The sequence below is a fragment of the Manacus vitellinus genome, unplaced genomic scaffold (genome assembly GCF_001715985.3).
Source record: "Manacus vitellinus isolate BGI_N305 unplaced genomic scaffold, ASM171598v3 scaffold_22_pilon, whole genome shotgun sequence".
Taxonomy (NCBI): domain Eukaryota; kingdom Metazoa; phylum Chordata; class Aves; order Passeriformes; family Pipridae; genus Manacus; species Manacus vitellinus.
Window position 1 is genome coordinate 4,917,159 of NW_021939632.1, and position 20,859 is coordinate 4,938,017.

At 40.6% G+C, this 20,859-nt stretch overlaps 1 protein-coding gene across 14 annotated transcripts in view; it reads left to right on the plus strand.

The window, feature by feature from the left end:
• CLASP1 (cytoplasmic linker associated protein 1) overlaps window positions 1-20,859 on the plus strand; it is a 162,348-nt gene that overhangs the window by 55,797 nt on the left and 85,692 nt on the right. For 13 of the 14 annotated variants that reach the window (XM_008922930.3, XM_018072562.2, XM_018072563.2 and 10 more), the window contains exons 8-14: window positions 14,124-14,276; window positions 15,174-15,247; window positions 16,052-16,144; window positions 17,474-17,619; window positions 18,349-18,484; window positions 19,195-19,265; window positions 20,241-20,300. In XM_008922930.3, coding sequence (XP_008921178.2) covers window positions 14,124-14,276; window positions 15,174-15,247; window positions 16,052-16,144; window positions 17,474-17,619; window positions 18,349-18,484; window positions 19,195-19,265; window positions 20,241-20,300 — 733 coding nt within the window. The remainder of the gene's footprint in view (window positions 1-14,123; window positions 14,277-15,173; window positions 15,248-16,051; window positions 16,145-17,473; window positions 17,620-18,348; window positions 18,485-19,194; window positions 19,266-20,240; window positions 20,301-20,859) is intronic. The other variant, XM_018072564.2, reaches the window with a different exon arrangement.

Below are 20,859 nucleotides of genomic sequence, written 5' to 3' on the forward strand. Positions count from 1 at the left end.
GCGATGCATATGTGCCAGTTCCCAGGATGGCTCACAAAGCACACAGCTTGTGAACTCCTGTTATGTGTTTTGCAGTAATTTCTGTCTTGCCTTCTATATTCCCTGTCTCACCTTCCCTGTGTGTTATAGAAACTTAATCTCTTTAGCTCTGCTTGGGCCCTTTCTAGAGCCTATTTTCATCTCCCAAAACTTTAACTCAGGCTTGTGTACATCAAGTATCATACTAAGCTCTGGTTACATAGATTTTGGCTGTGTTATGTAATCTGTGTTTCAGGCAAGTAGTAAAAATCTTTGTAAGTTTTAAGGTTAATGAGTTTAAGCTTCAAGGTGAATTGTATATCCTATAACCAAAATAAGAGTAGGAAATGTTCATCTTAACATGTATATTTATGCTTTCCTTTACAGTTTTTGTTACAATTTGATACAGTATTTAACAAAGCAGAAACACAGTTGTGTAATGAAGTCAGTGGTTCTCCTGCATTTACATTACGAGCAGCCTACTGAAAAGGGGCCAGCTTGTTTCTAGGAGCTGAGCCTTTATATGGGCCACACTTTACAGCTTGCATTTCAGGAATAAAGAATAAATATCATATAGGAAGGAAAGTAGCTTTCTACAGCGTAGACAAATCAGTGTAAGGGGGAGGAAGCTCCTGTCCAATTTGTCCATTTGAATTATCATTGCAGTGATCTTTCAGGGTCACAGATGTACAGAATTGCTTTGCCAGCCAGACTTGCCTTAGGGAAAGGAGAGATCTCAAGCTGTTTAGAAAATGGTTCCTTGTATTAATGAAGTGTTGTTTTCTTTTTGGTTTTGACTTACTGACTTTCAAGTCTTGCATGGAGGCAGGGGTGCCTATGGGAACCCAGAAATCTATATAGATGGAAATCAGTTGGATTTAGGTATCCTGTGAGACTGGCATGTAGGTTTTCTTTGCATCAGCATGGATTTGAGATTCCTTATGGCCATTCAGATCTGGGGTGTTTAGTTTCATGAACACCAGCATTTGCTGTTGATGTAAGCTCACTATGATTTCAGTAACTTTAGTGAATGAGGAAGGACTTAAACCAGCGGTGCTCAACACATTGTCTCAATCTTGTTCTACGTCAGCTTCTCTTAAGTTGGCAGAGTCACTTGTGAGAAGGTGTCACTGCTAAGGAAAGATGAGTGATTTTGACTTCTTTCTTTCCCTAGTAGTGGTGAAAATGGCTATGCCAGGCTTTTTAAAACTGCAATCAGCGTTCCCAGCTTTTGCATGGGAATCTCTTTGTTTTTTTTAATGTCCCCAATTCCATTTAGGTGTCAGCATTTGTTTTGTGAAGTCTTTAATGATTATATGCAGGGTAAGATGTTTAGCTGGATTGTGATTAATGTTTGTATTCTTTGTGGTAAATGTGGATGATTCTACCTGACTTGCTTTCTTTAGGGCTATGTTATATTACCTTGCACTTGCTGTAGCCTAAGAGCAGCACAAGGGCTGTTACTTTGGCTCAGCTGATGTCTTATAACTTGTTAAGCAGCAATAATTTGATCATGTGTCTGAGTCCTGAAGTAAATTCATCCTTCGTTTTTACTTGACAGACTTTGCCCTTGAACCAGAGGAGATCTTTTGCTTGCTGTAAATCTTTATTCACAGCTTCTACCACCTCTTACCGAGTTCTGAACTTTGATTTAAACCAAGTGATTAAGGTCAAAATGAGCCTGCCCTTAGTCCCTTTGTTTAGCTCTTCTAGTGGGAAGGGTGGCCTTGGATTTAGAGTCAAGTGGTATAGGAGATGCAGGAGTTCAGGTCAGATGAATCAAGATTTTACTGGTCTGTCACACCACATTTTTTCAATTCGGATTTCCTAATTGATCCTGACATATTTATTTGATGCAGTAAATAGCTTTATGTGGGGAAACTGATTTCTTTCATCATTCTTTCATGGATGTGGCAGTTTTGGAAGTCTTTTACTGTGCACACAATATATGGGAGGAAAATAGGATGGTTACTAAAGCAGTCAAATGACCAGCTGTGGTATCAGAGTCAATTACTGAGTCCAACTTTCAGTCATGGCAGAAGGTTTTGTATAGCTGCGTGACAGGCTTAAGTTTTACCCTGGTGCAGGGACCTGAGGATGATTGAAAAAGGATGCTGAGTCATGGGGAGAAAGTGAACAGCAGCACTGATGGAGGCCAAATAAAAATAGGTTACCAGGACTGTGTTAAACAGACTGATTAGGACACAACTATTTGCTTTTCTTTAACTACTCTTTTTTTTTTAAAAAGGAAAGGAGGAGGATATTTGTGCTTATTTTTTGTCTATATGTAAAGTCTGAATAACAGTAATTATTTTTAACTATGCTATGACTGCATTATTTATACTGAAAGCTCTTTCGGAAGGATGCTTTCTTCTTTGTAGCACACTGGAGTTCCCTTGCTTGCTCAGGGTTTCACTTTGCCTCTGAAATACAAATATCAGATTTAGTAGTCTGAAGTCATTAATGACAAAAGGAATGAAAGTTTCAGCGCTGTCTTGACTCCACCTTTGTATTTGCTTTTCTCCCTCTGAATATGACTTGCTTTATTTGCTGTACCTAATGATGATTGTTTATGGGGGAGAAAAGTGGATGAAGGTGCTTAGATTTGTCTTTTGTTTTAAAGGCATTGGGGAGTGGGGGAACAAGCTTCAGGAAAACAGAAGCCACGCTGACTGTTAATATTTTATAAGCTGTGTTACTGTGACACAGTTTTGGCTTTGGAGCTTTTTTCCCATGATTTTTTTCCTTGAGGCAGTGATTTGCTTAAATTGGGGCTTTGAAGGGTGTGTAAAGAAGGCCCAAGAAACTGATGTGTCTCAGGAATTGGAGCTTTCCACTTGTAGATCAGGCATTCACACTGTGCTTGTATTTGAAGCCATAGTAAATATCAATTAGACTCTTTAGGTTCTGTAAGACAACCACATGGAAACCATACACTGTCCTGAAGTATTTGTTGAACAGACCACTACTTGATGTACTAAAACATCTCCATGCTCACTTGAAACTGCATAGAAGAAGAAAATCTGAGATATTAGCATCTAAAAAAAATGAAATATTAGATCAAGTTTTGCATGCTCTTGCATTCACCTCCATCCCCAATGTATAGAGCTGGAAACACAATTTAGCCTAGTGTGATGATGGTTAAATAAAGGGAATCCTATACTCTGATACATCTTCTGACACGTGCTCTGATTTTGACTTTTCTGCATGACCTGGAATCAACCTCCTTATGTGAATTTTACCTTTGTTTCCACTGTATCAAAAACCTGGAATTAATACTATCTAGATCATACACAGGTCTGTGCAGAGTAGTATTATAAATTACTGTTATTGAACATTCATTCTCAAAGTTACTGAACAAACATTTTTTCACTAAAAGTAAAACATTTCTTCCTGCTCTGAGTTTTTGGGTGCTTTTAGAGTCCAGAATGTTTTCATAATCTGTTATCTACTAGTTTCTGCTTTTGCTTCTAAAAAAAAGAACATTTTCAAAGCTACCATGGAAATCACTGATCTTCAATGATCATAATAAATACAATAAGGTTTTTTTTCTACAATGATCCTGAGAAAAGTGATATGCTAGCTAACTATTCCTTAGTAAATGAATTTTACTAATTAAGGGAATGTTTATTCTCTTTTGAGACACTGGGAATAAAAGCCAAGTGGGCTTGATTGTTGGCAAACCATTGCTTCCCTGTGCCAGTAACTACCAAAATGAATGTGATGTGGGTAGGGAATAGAGACTTCTCACCAACTCTAACAGGTTGCTGGTCTAAGCTCTGGATGTAGTTGAATGTGCTTATGTAGACATTACGAATGCTGGCACAAGCTGCAAACACAGGCGCTGGTGTCATGGTGCTGAAGCACAGTTTGCAAAATCCTGTATCAGTGCAGCTTATCAAAGACTCTACTTGCTCTCATGGAGTTGAATTGAAGTGGTGAGGAGGCAAGAATCATCCTAAGTCCTACTTTTATTAGTTGAGTGTAGGCAGAAACGTGTACTTTGTAGTGCATCAGGAGAATGCTGATGCAGCCAGTCAGTCCTACTAAATACTGCACAACAAGCATCAACCATCCTTTTCCATTGCTGACAGCTGCAGTGGATGCTCTGGAGAACATACAGCCAACTCTAACCTAGTAGCCATTGTCCCAGGAGCTCAGAAGCATCTCAGACCACTGTTTGGTAACCATTTCTGGCTACAGAGCATAGCCTTGATCATAAAATTGAACTCTGAGTTTTTCTTAAATACTTGTCTGTACACTTTGCTTGCGTATGTGCCTTCGCAGTCTGTACTAACATGCATCTTTGTGAAGATGAAGCGTTAATTTATGGTAGAGATTCCTGGTCATCACACTGGTCATGCCTGTTGTAGTAGTTGATAAATCTGTTTTAAGAGGCACCTAGGCTGTCAAGTTGTTCTCATTGGTCCCTAATTTTCCCCTTGTGGTTTTTCTTTTGTCTCAACCACCTGCAGTTTTAGACGTTCTTATCTCATGGCTATTGCCGACTGAGCATTTTACAGTATTTAAATGGTCATCTAATTAAAGTCTATTAATTATGCATCAGTCAAGGCATTCTGGGTGAGAGTCATTGATGTGTGATGTGCATAGCACCATACAGTTTTTGCAGACGTATCTATGTTCTTGCATTAACCTTTAACCAGACAGATGAACGAAGCCCTGGCTCCTGTTTTCTGTGGCTGTACAGGAGACATAGACTGACAGCCTTGTTTTTTCCATCTTTGTTCAGGAATAATTGCATGTTTTGTTTCTTGGCTCAGAGGTGTCTGCTTGGAAAGTTCAGGATGTGCCACCGTCTCATAAGAGGGTCATTCATGGCAAATACGAGGTGCTGAGCAACATGTTGCCCCTGTTACTGATTGTAAATAGATCTAAATGAAGGTACTGGGACAGGGCTGATGCTGCAGCTTCCCCAGGTCCCTCCAGCACATCTTACTGGCTTGACTGCACCGACCCAGCTATCCTCTGAGACCTGTCCAGAAAGGAAACAAGGCTGCAGCATGACATTTTTATCTCCTTGTAGATATTTCTGGAAAGCTTTCTGCTGCAGGATTGTGTGCAGTAGCAGGCTTTGCAGGATGTTCTGTGGTGGCTGGAAGTGGGATCTGCAGCATTTCTGTCTTCTCCCCCAAATGTGCTCTGGGTAACTGGAGGCAGCAAGAGACTTCTGCCCTTTTTTGTAACAGTCCTTTGTCCTAAAAATGTCAGGATGCTCGTTCCTTCCTAGTACACCTCTGCCTGCTAGTTGTCAGTGCTTTACACCTCGGTGTGCTGCGTTTGTAGAGAATGAGCATCCCTTCAAGAAGCAATAAGTGATACAATAGAAACTGCAGTTTCCCTTTCTTGACACTGAAGGGTGTTGGGACAGTCAGCATCGAGGTGAGCTGCACTGGCCGTAATTCCCGAGGAGGTAGAGAGAGGGATCTGTGCAGAGAATGCCAGTTGGGGAGTGCAGGCTGGAGAAGTGCCTCATCCTATGATGTCATGGCAGCAGATGGTGCAGATAGCTGGAAATTTGGACCTGCCCTGTGGGGCTGGAGTCACCTGCCCTGTCTGCACATGATGCTCCTGCCCTTCACTGGTGAAAAACATCTGCTATTTAAAGGCTTCAAATTGTTGGTGTACCTCATAATTATCTTCATCTGTATAGGGTGTAGACAGTCCAGTAAGACAAAATTTCACCTATCTATTTCCCCAGGTATCTGCTTATTCATTCGGGTTTTGGCTGATAAACCCCAAGCTGTCGCCAGCAGGTGTCTCCCTGGGAACTCGGTTTAGTCTTTGGTTGCTATTGTCCTGTAGCAGTTCTGGGCACTAACCGTGTGAAATAGAGAGAACTCAATTGCAGGTGTGGCTAAGCTTCAAGCAACCTGTCAAGAACAACTACATTAAAACTTTTTTTTTTCTAATATGTTGTGATGTGTTTTTCTACTTTATTGAAACCTTTTGCAAATGTCCTTTTTTGAATGTGCATAAACCAGATTTGAAGAAAATTTTGGGAAAATAAGAAAACATTTGTGACATTATTTGCATCTTTAGTAGGAGGGAGAGAAAGTGATCTATAAAGAAACCCCATATGTTCAGGAATGGAGCTTAATCCAGACTCTGGCAATGCCCTGAAGTCTTTGTACCCTTGAGAATGTCCCTCAGCTCTGTTTCAGTTTACTCACATGTTAAAATACCAACAAATCCTTCTTGCACCTGCTGAATGGCCGTGCCTTTTAACCACCTTTATGTAAATTTTTAGAGTGAATACTGTGCAAAGCTGACCACAGACCCGGCATGGGGCGATGGGTCTGATGTAGATGATCAGGGGCTGGGTGATGCTGCCTGAGTTCTGACACTTGCTCACTGCAAACACGGAGTCCAGGCTGTTTCCATAAGGTTTCCAGCAAATGCAGAGATGGAGGTTAGAGTGAGGAGGGAAAGGGTTCATTGATTGCTCTTTAGCCTGACACATCCCTGCCACGTGTGCATATGGAGATGGTGCCTGAGGGAGCTTCTGTGCTTCTACAGAATGGAATTTTTCTGTCTTGTGAACAAAGGCAGAAGAACTTGCTTTCTTTTATATAATTATTTTCCTAAATAATTAAACTACAGTAAGGTTGAGGCAAAGTCTAAACTCTGGCACTGTGCAGCAGACAGGATTAATATTAAAATGGAAGACAGTGTGCTTTATCTGCGGTTTGGGTGTGACGGAATGCTTTTCTGCACCTATACCAGTCCTGCAACTAGGCAGTAGTATTAGTAGTTCTGGAAAAAGTATTCTCTGACTCTAAAAGATCCAGCCTGCATAAACAGCCTTTCTCATTGATTGGTATCTCTAGGGCGCAGGAGCCCAGTTTGTGTTTTTTATCTGTGAAGATTATGCTAATGAGAGCACTGTGAGGAGGGAGTAATAATGTCTGTGCTCTGGGCAGTGCAATTTAAAGGGTATTTTCAAGGGCCCAGAAGAAAGCAGGGACAGCACCCCCAAGCACAGTCAGCAGGGAAAGCTGTGACAGTGAAACACAGAAGTGACACCCTGTTGTGGAGCGTGTTACAGGCTCTGAAAGAGCTGGGGTGTTTGTGGAAGGATGCATTTAGAGATAGTTGTGTCTCCATTCAGGTGAATGGCACATGGGTGTCTGGCAAGGCCCAATGATCAACCTCTGGGGCAAGTGGAGGGCAGGGGCAAGCTGTTTTTGCTCCTGGAATTGAAACTTTATGTAAATGTGTGGGCTTTTGGGATGGGTGTGGTTTTCCAAGGTACGCATCATGGATTTCCTGATGTCTTGAGGTCTAGCGGAAGGCTCTGTGCCTGGCTGGAAAAAGCACTGTGGGAATATTGTATTTCCAAGGATGACTTTGAGGAAAGCAGATCCTTATCTCTATCTCTTCTCCCTTTTTATTTTGCCTTATCTACGTGTCTGCATCTGTCTCTCAATTATTTAATTTTTTTAAATCAGTGTGGGGTAAAGGTTCTGTCTTTGTGGCCCCTAGCACATGGGTGTTTGATTCTTGTTCAGATGTCTGTATGAGCTGTACTAAAGTAATTGGTGAAACTAATAAATCCTGGCTTTTTAATGGATTTTTATCAGCTTTTGATGCCGCAGTGAATTCTTTTGGTTGTTTGAGCTGGTGCCCTCCTTCCCTCAGTATCATATCATCAGTGATTTTGTTGCCTCCTGTTGATATTTAATTATACAAAACTTGTAGGAATGCAAGCTTTGTATAATTTGTACCTCCTCTAAATCTACTTAAAGCTAATGGAAATTTTCATATGGCTGAAAACTGTCTAAATGAGTTTCACTAACTCTTAAAAATTCCCATTTCCGAGTATGTTAGTTCCATGAACAGAAGTTTCTAAAAACTTTGCTGTATCCCTCAGAAAAGTAATTTAAATCAGTCATGAGTTTCATGATTTCAGATCAGTCTTCTATAGGATGATTTTGTTTGACTTACCAGGCCAGTCCTTGAGAGCAGATTTTGAGTGTTGCCAGGGCTATTGCGTATTCTCTCAGATAGAAGCTGGAATTTTCTTTCCATATGTGGACTACATCTGCCTAATCTGGTGTTGGATCTGGTCAGGTTTGAGTGTACAACAGTTTCCTCATATCAGTGTGATAAAGGGAACTTTAAAATGTAATTTATTTGTTATTTCTAGTGGCTGAATGTTTTTCTGCTTACAGAGGTATGGCATGCATCAATACTCTGAAATTGCTGTAGTGTTGTGAAGGATGTGTATCCTAAACAGGATGTGTATCAGAAAACTGCTTATATAAGTATGATGTATTTGGAGCAGAAGACAATTCCAAATTTTACTTCTTTCAGGATTCTTCTTTTCCTTTGTGGTATCAGTTGAAAACCTGTTAGATTCATTAGCTCATGATTAGACAGAATGAGGCAGCAGCCAAGATGATGAGTGTCCCCATTCCTGGCTAAGGAAGGAAAACTGAAGCATTTGGGCTTAAAGAAAAGCATATGGGGTGTTGTAAGGATTATTAAGACAAAAAGCATTTGTTTGCTAACGTGGCATGACATTCTTGTCTTGGGTCTCTAAACACCACCTTAGGTGTGGCTGATGTATTGCTTATTGTATTTATTAAGATCACAAATGGCTAGATTTACATTGCAGACACCTTATTCAGAAGGCAAACTCCCACCACAATGATACATATTCTAGTTTAAATAGGGTGATATATGTGAGATAAGAGAAAGAAGCCAAGGTGCTGGTGATATGCATGTCCTTGTAGATAGGATCAGTGCTGTGGCTGGTCAGTCCTGGTGAGCCCTTGTTGAAGGGGTTCCTGCTGAGGTTGGGTTTTTGGGAATCCACTTCAAAGCCTGGTGTGAAGGACGAGATGGTTCAGCAAATAGTGCCAGAAGGCAGCAGCAGGGGTGGACTGGGACTGGAGCTGGTGGCTGGGGAGACCTGGACCTGAGGGGAGAGAGTTGGTGGGTGGCACTGGGTGGGCTGACCAGGGTCACTGAGCGGTCGGTGTTTTAGAGGCTCAAAACATTGCCTGGTGTGGAGGGTGGGAAAGGAGGGGCTGTGTCTGGGGCTAGGAGAGAGCAGCTGTGAAAGTGTGGGAGATGGGCAAGCAGGAAACCCTAATGATGTGCTGTGCCCATGTTCTTCTGCTTGTAGCTGTGACTCCTTTGTTTTTAAACATTTAATCCTGCTGAGGAGCATGTGTATGTTCCTTTAGCAGGTTCATAAACTCATTTTTCTGGAGAAACCTCTACAATACTTTTGCTGGAGTTGGACAGGCTTGGAGCTAAGCTGTGCATGGGTTTTGTGTGTGCAAGTGGGAAGAGACATGTAACCTTGGCTGAGGTTGTCTTCCTTGGAGGCTGATGGGACGCCCACGCCACAGAGGAGTGAACTGTGCCTCATGTCCTATGGGAGACATATCTGGAGATGGAGGTGCCAGATGCTGCCCTGGGGGCAGGGCATGAGCTGAGATGTCCGAGGGGTGTCTTGTCTCAAAAATGTGGACCAATGCATGTGGCCTAGCAGAAAGTAGGAAAGAGGAACATACACTGTTTTATTTGGCATTGGTGGGTTTGCCAGGTTGTGTTCTTGGCTTTTAGAAGGTTCACAGATCTTCATGGAGGGGGGCTTTGGCCACCTAGTAGGGGTTGAGCTTGGGATTTGGGTTGCGGAAATGGGGATCAGCTTTAGCAGTTGTGTGACTGCTCCTGGTGCAGGATGCCATGGGGAGGGTGGTAAGGCAGGTGTCCCTGGTGCCATCCACCTTCATCTGCACCCGAAAGGGAGATTCTTCCAAGAGAGATACAGATGATACTTGCAAGCTGTATCCATCTTACCTGTTTTAGCTGCACTGATGCTTGGAGATGGAGCATGTGATAAATGAGCACAATGGGCCCAGGACTAGTTTAGTCCCTTACAGAGTCGGATCTGAAAACCATAGTGGGGCATCTTCATTAGAAACAGACACTTTTCCCAGTCTGCCATCATTACAGAGTGGTTGTCTTCCTTAAAGCTTATAATCAAATAAATAAAAGATTTGAATCTGACATCCTGAAGTTTTTAAAAGCTGGAAAAACATCTCATTCTGTTGGAAAGGAAATTTGAGATTCAGTTACTTCCCTTTAAAAGGTCCCAGGCTGGTGCTTCAGGCAGGGGAAATGCTGGCCCTTGTTTACCATGGTTCCTGAACAGCTAGGGCAGCCTCTTCTCAGCGTTTTACACCTTCCCCAGACCTGAAGGGGTTACATTTTAAAATGAATAATGACTAAATTTATTCGTCATGGACAAATGATGACAGCTGTTGAGATGCTCCTGTTAGCGCTTCCCAGGGGATAAAGTCAGGCTGGATCCTAGTGCAAGCCAGCCGAGCCAGGCAGACTCAGCTCGTCTTCATCCTGGATTGTTTGTCCCGGGTTCCCCTCGCTAGAATGAAATTTCCTTCCTAGAAGTGAACTGAAGTTTCCTCTACTGAAATGGGTGTTGATAAGAATCTTGCAGAGCTGCAGTTGTAGCGAGAGGACAGAGGCCATGGCTGTTTAAATCCACGTGGGAAGACAGCATGCTTAATGAATACAAGGGGCAATGATTGATTATGTTCTGGACTGAAAGCCACGGCGCTCTGTGAAGCACTCTTACATCTGGGCACGCTATGGAAAATATGAAGGAATGTTGAGGAAGCTTATTTGCAGAAGGATATGTACTTGTAAGCAATTTTTTTTTTCTTCTTAAATAATGTAAAGGAATTGAAAAATGTAAAGCAGATTGTCTTCTCTCTTTCTCTGAGACAGCAGAGTGGCGAGCAGACAAAGGCCTCTTTTATAAGGGCATGTCTCTGACAGAGTACTATAAGGTCCTTTTAAATGAGCACTGGGAGTGTCTTGGGATGGGAGAGCATCAGTGGTTATTTAATGTTAGAATTAGGCACTGATTCTGCTTCAGTGCACCTCAGCTGGTGCCCTGAGAGTTACACCCATGCTGAATTTACCATTTGCAGATACGCTGAAAAATATGATCCTAGCTCAAGTGATTATTATGAACAGGAATCAATGGGTGGCAAAAAAAAGGGCTTTTTAACAATAGTGTATAGTAGCTTGTTTTTCTGTTCTTCTCTGTACTCCTGTGTTCAGGTTTCTTTCTGTTCTTTGTTTCTCTTTCTGTCCTGCACACGTGCTGCTGGCAGACTTGATGTGCAGTTCTGAATGTGGTGCTGTCATTCTGCACTGTTTGGATGAGAAAATACTGTTGGGTTGCTGAAGGGATATTTTGGTTCGATAAATATGTAATGCTTAGTTTGTAGAGTTAATGAACAGGAAGATGTGATTGTAATCCAGACATCCCCAGAACTGTGGGTGGGCTGGTTGGATTTTTGGAGTGTTGTATTTTTGCTAATGCTCAGAAAAACCTGTTTTAGGTGAAAATCATAGTTTATTTAATTGCTAAAATGCTATGGGAGTGTGATACTTTTAATATCTGCGTGTTTTTATTTTTTATTTACTATATGAAATAGTAAACCACACCCTCGTCTCTTTTCAGAGGGGCGAGGCTTTAAAAATGCAGATAGAAGAGGAAGTGAGTTACCTAAGGCTGCATCTGGATAGCCTGAAATGCAGCTATGGAGAATTTTATTACCCAATGAAAGTGACTATGAACTAGTAAAGTATCTTTTGTTTTGAATATGACCGACTTTCTCTTGGCTGGTAATACACATGAGGCAAATAATAATTTGCCTAATATCTATATAGGAACTTTTGAAATAAGTGCAATTGGGACAAGTTTTGCTTAGAAGTTTTTGAATTGAACGTCTGTGGAAGTCTCTCCGAATCACTTAAACCCCTTCCAAAAGGCTTCAGAGATTACATGTTTTAAAGTCTATTTTGATCTGCCCTGACCTTGGTGCAACTCTCACCAAATAACGTTTTTGAAATATTTGTGTTTGAACTACATTGTGTCTTTATGAAACAAAAATTCAATTTTGCTTTTTAAGAACTGCCTGTGGTAGAATTCACTGGGTGACACACCTCCTAACCTCGCAGAGGATTAGTCCTCATTGCAAAAAATTGGGGAGGTGGGGGGGGAAGGGAAGAGAGAGGAAAAAAGGCAGTTGAGAATTTAATTGGTTTTTAACCTTCAGCCAGTGGCCTTGTATGTTTTTCTATTAAGTGAGAAACAATATTAATAAATCACATTGGAAAACTGTGTTAATAAATCTTGAGTTGTTGTGTTAACACAGAATATAATCAAACAACTTATTAAGAATCTGGCTAGGCTAAACAAACTCCTGCAATGAATTTTCATTTAATTGAATTAAAAACATATTTTCTCATCCTTTAATCATTCTCCTGATTGTTCCCTGAGCTCTTTTCAAATTATTTTTGAATTACATGTGTCAGCACATGACTGTTGTCAATAGGGAGCTAGCACGGTCTCCATGGCTGCCTCCAGGCACTGTGTAAAGAGAGAGCCTACATCCTAATTATGGCTTATATTTTTCTCCTTAACAGTGTGACCTGAAATTTCTTTAACTTCATGTGTTCATTTTTGCCTTGTTCACTTTTGCCTGAACAACAGTACAAGTACCTGTTATTATGTTACCCCTGTCCTTTAGATGTTGCTTTTTTTTTTTTTTAGCCCTTTCCTGTATTTCAAGACATCTTGAACATCAGAATTAAGGGGAGAGATGTCCTTGGCCACCTCTTGTAACTTTTTTGAATGCTTCTGTGTACCTGCCATTTCTGTGTTGTGCTGTGGTTGGATTATGGCATCATGTGCACAGGACATATTGAAAATAGGGTGATTGGGTTTTCAGATGCTCTCTAATGGTGCTCCTGTGTCCAGATCCTAATAAACCAATGCCACTTAGGGGAAGGAAGACTGAAGGTGATTGGGCTGAGAACAATACAGGCTTTTCTTTCTTTTCTTTTGCTGCCCCTTTAATATGCCTGTACTGTTATCAAGTTAATTTTTTACTTTGAGAAAGCTCAACCTGTTTTGAATTTCACTCATTAGTGTCTAACTAGGAGCCTGCATTTGTTACTAGATGTTCCCAGGTGCTTTCCTGAGCAGGGATGGATTAAAGCACCTGCTTGACTTTTTGCCAAATGAAAATTGTGAAGGAAATGTTCCTAAACCTGTGGAGAGTGGGTGTGTGCCCTGGGTTATTGGAGAGGGATAGACATGAAGCAAGTCTCAAATCTTGAATGAAGTGTTAGTGTGGAGAAGGTAAGTAATGGGGACTGAGCTGGCTTTCTGACCTCAATAATAATGTGTTCCATCTACATCAGCTGCCCAAATGCTTTGTCACCTTTCAACCTAAGGCTGGCTTTTCAAGTGAATTAGATAATCTGTGTAAAACTGCAATATAAGCACTCCTTTGGAATTGAAGTGACCTTCAGTGAGAATCAAAGTGACTGTAGTTCATTTTAAGTTCATTTATGTTCGTGTTTGGTGGTAGAAGCTGAAGCTGGATGTACACAGAAAGCTCTTTAAGTTTTAATGCACTTTTTATTTATGTTTTTATAAATCTGAGGTAACTTTTTCTTTTTCCTTGTAAAGAATATCTAGTGATAATTTAAAGAGTTAAAGGGGATTTATAACTCTGGGTGGGTCTGGGTCTATCAAGATCATGGATATTGCCATGTGAACTTTCCTGGGTTACCCTATTTATCCTTAGTCTGGTGCAGGCAGTTGGCAGATGTCACTGGGCAGCCTCTGCTGCCTCATCTCTTCCACACCTGGATCTTGGACTTGCTCATGGTCTTGGTTTCGCTAGTCCATGGCAAAATAGCTGTTGGAGGCATCAACATGAGAGGTGCAGACTGTAAACACCCCCAAGTGTTATCTGTGGCTCGTGTCTTTCTGCTGTAGATTTGAAGTTTGCTCTTTTTATCTGAATGCATTTATTGAAAGGGTTTATAACATAGTGGCTGCAATAGCAGAGGATTGAGTTCAGTGGCTGAGTGATCTTGGGTGAATAACTGGATTTCTAGGATGAGGACTCTGCTGAGATGAGGGCTGGCAGAGCAGACTGGAACATGCAGCATGTTTGCTATATCATAGGCATGTTCTTTGCTTCACTGGCCATACAGCTGAGTGTGGTTTTCTTTGGCAGATAAAATTTTTGATGATGAAGACTCCGTGGATGGGAACAGACCTTCCTCAGCCAGCTCCTCTACATCTTCCAAGGCCCCTGCAAACTCGCGAAGAGTTGGGATGGGGACTACCCGCAGACTTGGGTCTGCACCTCTGGGCTCCAAGTCTTCTAGTAAGTGAATAGCATGACATTGATGTGAAGTAATTCATACTGAGCTTATTGCAAGGACTTCCAGACCAGCCCCCAGAATCCAGTAACAAGTTTTTCCCTTTGAAATCATGACGTGTGTTCTCTGTGTGCCACAGCCAAAGTCGGGTTGGATAAACCCCTATTAAGTATTTTGCATTTTTGAAAGGTTGGATGTGTGTTGTGGTGCACTGAGGGCTGTGAGTAAATCATGTCAGTGTTGCAGTGTTCTTTAAACCTTTATAGCTGCAACTCTAACTGATCTGAGACAGGCTGCTTACAGCTACATGCTAAACTTCAGCCCTTGCAACCTAAAACTGACACACTGGCTTGCTTCTAAGACCTTTGGGCATTGCTGGTAATGAAGGCGCAGAAAGAAAACTGTAAGCAATAATTCTACATGTGACTGTAATTCTACATGTGGCCTAGAGAAATGGAGAAAGTTCCCTATCTCAGACAGTCTCTAATCTGATTAGTATTCCAGAGGCTATTTATCTTCCTTATAATTTGTCTGTTTGTGCACCTGTCAGACCTCCACCTTCATCTATTATAGATGGGATTAAATCTTTAAAATAAAATCTCCCATATAATTAAAGTAAGTATTCCCTTTCATCTTTCAGACTGTGTCCCCTAACTGTTGAGTGATTACTGTAATGACTTCCCTAATGTGCCCTCTGTGCCTATGAGTTGAAGGATGCCATGAATGTCTAGCCTGTGCCTGGCATTGAATTTCCCTGTCTCTGCTTTCATTACATCTGCAGCACTCTGAGGCTGCATGGATAGTGAACTTTCTCCTGATTAAGTGCCTTGATAGCTGGTGGTTTCTTAATTGATTCTCTTGTTGATAAGAAGATTGAAAAGGCTTTTTAATTTGTGTGTCAGCAGCCAAAGAGGGAGCAGGTGCTGTGGATGAAGAAGACTTCATTAAGGCATTTGAAGATGTCCCAACGGTTCAGGTAGGTAGAATTACATGTTAAACCACACTAAAAAGCAGAAGATGGATAGAGGATCTCATGCTAATCATTGGCAAATTGTGATTCATTGTGATGTTAACAAATCTTCTTTAAAGGGGAAGCAAGTTAGAAGTTGAAGGGAGGCAAGTTTTAAGTGATGGTATCTGCCGGTAGTTCCTGTGAAATCCTCAGAAGCAGAGGGAATGGGGGTGGGAATGATGTGATAGAGGTATCACAGGACTGGATATTGGGCTGGAACTGGATGTGCACTCTGCACAGTGCAGTCTGGTCAAATGAAGACTTAAATCAGCAGGAGCCACTCTCCATCTCATCTGTACCCTCTGGGAACTGAAAACAAAAGGTGACCTGTGTCTCAGGGATTGGTGCTGTGTGAGTGTGACAACTGGGCAGTGCATGTTTGCTTATTTAGCTGGATAACTGAAATGCATCACATATCCCCTCTCCTTCACCAGAGCTTTGTGTTTGGGACGGCTGAACTGCACACGTGTCCACTCGTGATCTTTTGTAGGTCTTGACAAATATAGCCACTGGTAGCTGCAGGAATGCTGCTTTAAATTGTGTAATTGTAGTAAAATAATAAGAGATGAACCTTTAATCGTCTTGTGATAATTTTGTAGCTTTTGATTGCAGGCGGTGAGCGTAAACTCTGTGCATTATGCAAAGCCAGTTGTAGCACATGATGTTTAAGCATTGAGGAGCAAAGGACATAAGAATGTTGTTGGGAAGTGATCTGATTCTCTGGAATAAATCTTGCATTATGGTGCTGCTCTGTATTTCAATTTGTAGATTTATTCCAGCCGGGATCTTGAGGAATCCATAAACAAAATCAGAGAGATACTATCAGATGATAAGCATGACTGGGAACAGAGAGTTTCCGCGGTAAGTAGTGAACTTAAATATGATCTCTTTTAATAGAAGGTTTTTCTACACCGAGCTTAATCCCATGAATAAGGGACTGGGATAACCTCAGGGTAAGGCCATAATGTAGTTTTGGTGATGAACACCTGTTATATTCCCCCAGACTGGGGGGAAACATTTCCTTATGAGACTGAATTTAAACCACATCCGTAAGGGAGTATGGTATTTGATATACAAGAATCTGTTGAGGCAGGATCAGGTTAAACTGGAAGTCATGTAGCAAATCCAGATGTAAAGCTAGAAATTTGCTAGCAGATGCTACAATCAAAATGTCAAAAGTCATACTCAGAATATCTTAAAACTTACCTCATAAGGCAGAAAATGACTTTGATTGCAGAGAACTTATTTATACTTCTGCAAAAGGAGGTGTGAAATAATTCAGAAAGAATTTACACACTTAGGTTTTGAATAAATAAATATGACTGTGGGAAATGTGGAAGTGGAAAATTGGATGTTATTTGCATGTCAAGACTGAGTTTTATTTGCTGAGGTGAGCTGTGTTTTCATAATATGAATAGATGCATGGTCTTGTCTACACAGTAGACTTTCATCAGTGTTGTATAGTGACTTCTGTCAAATCCTGTATTGCAGATCTGAGTGGCAGACTGTTCTGATTCAGCTTACTTTTGTTTAATTTTATTTCTGTACTGAGTGAGAGCGTGCTTGAATTGAGGCAGTGTGCGGGTGCAATGGTGTACAGGAGGGCCTGTGAAGGTGTCCAGTGAAATGTCTGTAGGATGAGATGGAGATCCTTGTAATATTAATAGAAAATTTCCCATTTTTTGGGGTCAGGACTCCACTTCTATTAGAGCCAGATAATTGTTTTAATGAAGTCAATGGGCACATTATAGATATAAGTCAGTATTACTCAGACCTGGGTGTGAGCCATGCCCTTTAGGTCTAGATATCTTTTAAATATATGAGTCAGTTATGAGATGACCTGTTTTAGAAGCTGTTGTAAATGGGGGAACAGAGAGGAATATTTAAGATATCTTTTGGTTTAAAAACTAATATTTGTGTTATTGATAATACAGTTTGAGTAGCTGTATGCAACACTTCTGGATTTCTGTAAGTTAATGCGTTTATATTATATTACTTAGTATGTTAACCTATGAGTTGAATATAAGATACAAAATAATAAAATTGCTTGGACATCAAGAATCAAGCTCCTCAATGCATGTTCAGGAGTAGTGTACAAGGACCCTGGAAACCAGATATTGACCCAGAACATAATTTTTCTTATATTTATCACTCATTAACAGTCACTGATTTCTTTTATGCTCCTAACAGTTGAAAAAGATCCGCTCCTTACTTTTGGCTGGAGCTGCAGAATATGATAACTTCTTCCAACACTTAAGGCTTTTGGATGGAGCATTTAAATTATCTGCTAAAGATCTGCGGTCTCAAGTAGTACGAGAGGCTTGTATCACATTGGGGTAAGTTTACTTTCTATGTGTGCTTGAAATGTGATGTAGAAAAAAGGAACAGACACTGGTCAAAACATAATTAGGATGCAACTCCTGCTGCTAGTTCTAGACTGTTAGAGGTAGAAAATGGTTTTGCTACAGTTGTTTCAGCACATCCATGTAGGCCACTAATTGTAATTCTACCAAACTGTCTTCCTCAGTATTAAACAATGCTGATTACAGATATGCAGAATTAGTGATCAGGCTGTGCCTTCATGCATATTAGGGAAGGATTGAACAATAAAGCTGAAAATGTATATGTTTCGTTCCGGTTCAGACTGAGCTAGTTTTTATTTTTGTTGGTCTATCCTTTGAAACATTTCAAGAAACAGGGTGCTTCAGTGTTTCTAACATTTTTTAAAAAAAATTGTGCATATTAAGGCAAGATAGGGAGTTTCAGTTATAATATAAACTAACTGAAAAAATTATTCTATCACCATGATCCCATTTGTTTGATAATAAGTTTTTAACTGTGCTAGTTACTTTATTTTATGCTGATCTTACTGTTTCTCAGGGTTCAGGTGAATGTAGAGCACAAGTTTGAAATGAAAGCAAAGGAACTCTGTCCTTTGGAGTCGGAGAAGAGATGACAGTTGCAAAGATTGAGATGTCAGATGTGCTTATGTCAGATGTTCTGTCGAAGTCTGACTTGCTTAATCTTCAGCTCACTTATCACCATGACTTCATTCTGTTTTTCAGACATTTGTCATCAGTTCTGGGAAACAAGTTTGACCATGGGGCAGAAGCCATCATGCCAACAATTTTTAATCTAATTCCGAATAGTGCCAAAGTCATGGCCACTTCTGGTGTTGTAGCAGTTAGATTAATCATTCGAGTGAGTATACATCAAAAGGGAACAATATTAAAATTTCCAAATACTGCAGTGTTTCTGATGAAATGTGAATGCTGCTGCTATGAAAATTAGATTAAATGCCTAATCTACTTTTCCGATTGTGCTGGGCTTGGCTGTCTCGGATGTCGTGCAGCCTTATTCGTTAAGCTCTGCCAAAATAGTAGGAAAAATGTTTCCTTTTGCAGAGCAAGATATTTTGATCCCTCTAAGAGCTGAGCAAACTTTTTTCTTTGAGAGGGTTTTAAACCTGCCTTGCAGCACAGTCTCATCCTCTTAATTATGCTCTACAATACCTCACAGACAGTTCAGGTTTCATAAAACAATTAGTTCACAGCAGTGACTTCTGCTTAGTAATTTATTGGGTAATCTGTAGGTAGCCTGATGTCTCTCAAGTTGTCACCACTGGCAATTTAGATTCTCCTGCAGTGTCTTTAGCTCCTTGACTCACTGGGGCCTGTCATTATAGAAGATAATAAAGTATCTGTTAAATATATTTTAGCAGATAAAATACATCTTTAATAATAAAAATCTATCCATATTTGTTAGTGTTGCTTTATTTAGCAATTCTACTTTTAAGAATTGAACTGCAAGAAGTATCTGAATACTGGGCTCAGGTGGCTGAAGGAGGTGGTCTTTCATTCTGTAGAACTGTGATGTAAAGATTTCTTCCTGTTTCTGTTGTTTTCTTCCAGCATACGCACATCCCTCGGTTAATACCCATCATAACCAGTAATTGTACCTCCAAGTCTGTTGCAGTTAGAAGGTGAGAATTTAGTTTGAATTTACTGGGTTTTACCAGTAAATGAGTTTATATGTGTTTTCTGATAATGCAAATGTATTTGCTGTTATTTGTGAAAATGGTTTATACAGACACTCACTTATTATAACATGAACCTCACTCTCCCCTGTGATTTGGGTTCAAATTCAAAGTCAGCTGTCCTGTATAAACTACAACACTGCAGAGAGGAAAAGACATTTTTCCTCAAAGAGAAGTGTTTTTTAAACTAATCTTTATGCTTACGTGTTGTTGTAACATCATGTTATTTTGGCTTTTTTTATGGACACATTCCTGTTCCCCACTCTTAGCTGTTCTGTGTTTTCTTTGAGCCAGTAGCAGTAGTAGTCTTCTGTGATAGCATCATCTGGAAGGGAAGTTGGACTGGATGTGCTAATGGTCCTCTCTACCCTTAAAATCTAAGCACTTCAGTCCACTACCTGGCTGGGAGACTCTTACCTCGTCCACATAGATGAACTAGTTCTGTTCTAGTTAGACAAAGGGAAGGGCTTTGTTGTTGCTGCATTTGGTGACAAACCTTGAAGTCATTTCAGTGCACTTGTGCCTTAGTTTCTTGAAGTAAGGAAGGGAGATTAAAGTTGGAAAGTGTCCCCACATGAAGCTAACGGTGAAATTTCTGTGTGAAGCTTGAACTAACAGTTCAAAGTATCAGCATGAATCTTCTGGCCTCCTGTCCTGTTTAATGAAAAAGGGGCTTCCTGGATTGTTTTATGTCAAGGCCTCTCTATAGACTTCTCTATAGTGAGCTGCCTGCAGTTAATACTTCAGACTGTTTATTAATGGTGTTTTTAGAGATGCTGATGTTTTTATTGGGGTCTACACTGAATTTTGATGTCCCAAAAGGCTTCCTAACAAAAGATGTCTGTTGTTCAGAGCCGGGAATAGCAAAACCAGCATGCCCAGATTAATTTAACTTGACATTTCTTCTTTCTCTTCTCTCAGGCGCTGTTACGAATTTTTAGACTTGCTGTTGCAGGAGTGGCAAACACACTCCCTAGAAAGGTAAGTTCTGAATACAACCTCCTATATCTGAGGAGGTTAATTCTGGAGAAAGGATAATCTAGGAGATTAAGATTGTATCAGGTAGTTCTAGTAGAGATTTTTTGGCTACCAAAAAAAGTATGTACTTATGTGCACACACACCATTTGTCCCTGTAATTCTGTCAGTCAGTTTGGTGAGTGTCTCCTATGCCAGCCTTGGAAAACCTGTCTGAGCAAATCCCTGAATTCAGTTTTTTTTTTAACAAACTTTTTTTTCCTTTTGCACCCTGAAGTGAGATGTGAGGTGAAGGCTACTACACATCTTATCAGGAGCTTTTGAGGCTTCTGCCTTACTTCAAACTAATGACCAGTTAAAGTAATTGTGGGAGAAGAGACTGGGACACAATTTCCTTAGCCCCAGACTGTGCAAGACTATTTAAGGCTTAAGAGAGAGTTTTTGAACCAGGCAGTTTGAATAGCTAAGTAAAGATCTATGAAGAATGCTGCTTGCCATTTCCTAGACAGCAGTGTGGGTGAAATAAAAATGTCTTGTTAGAGTAAATAAAGATTACAAAGGATC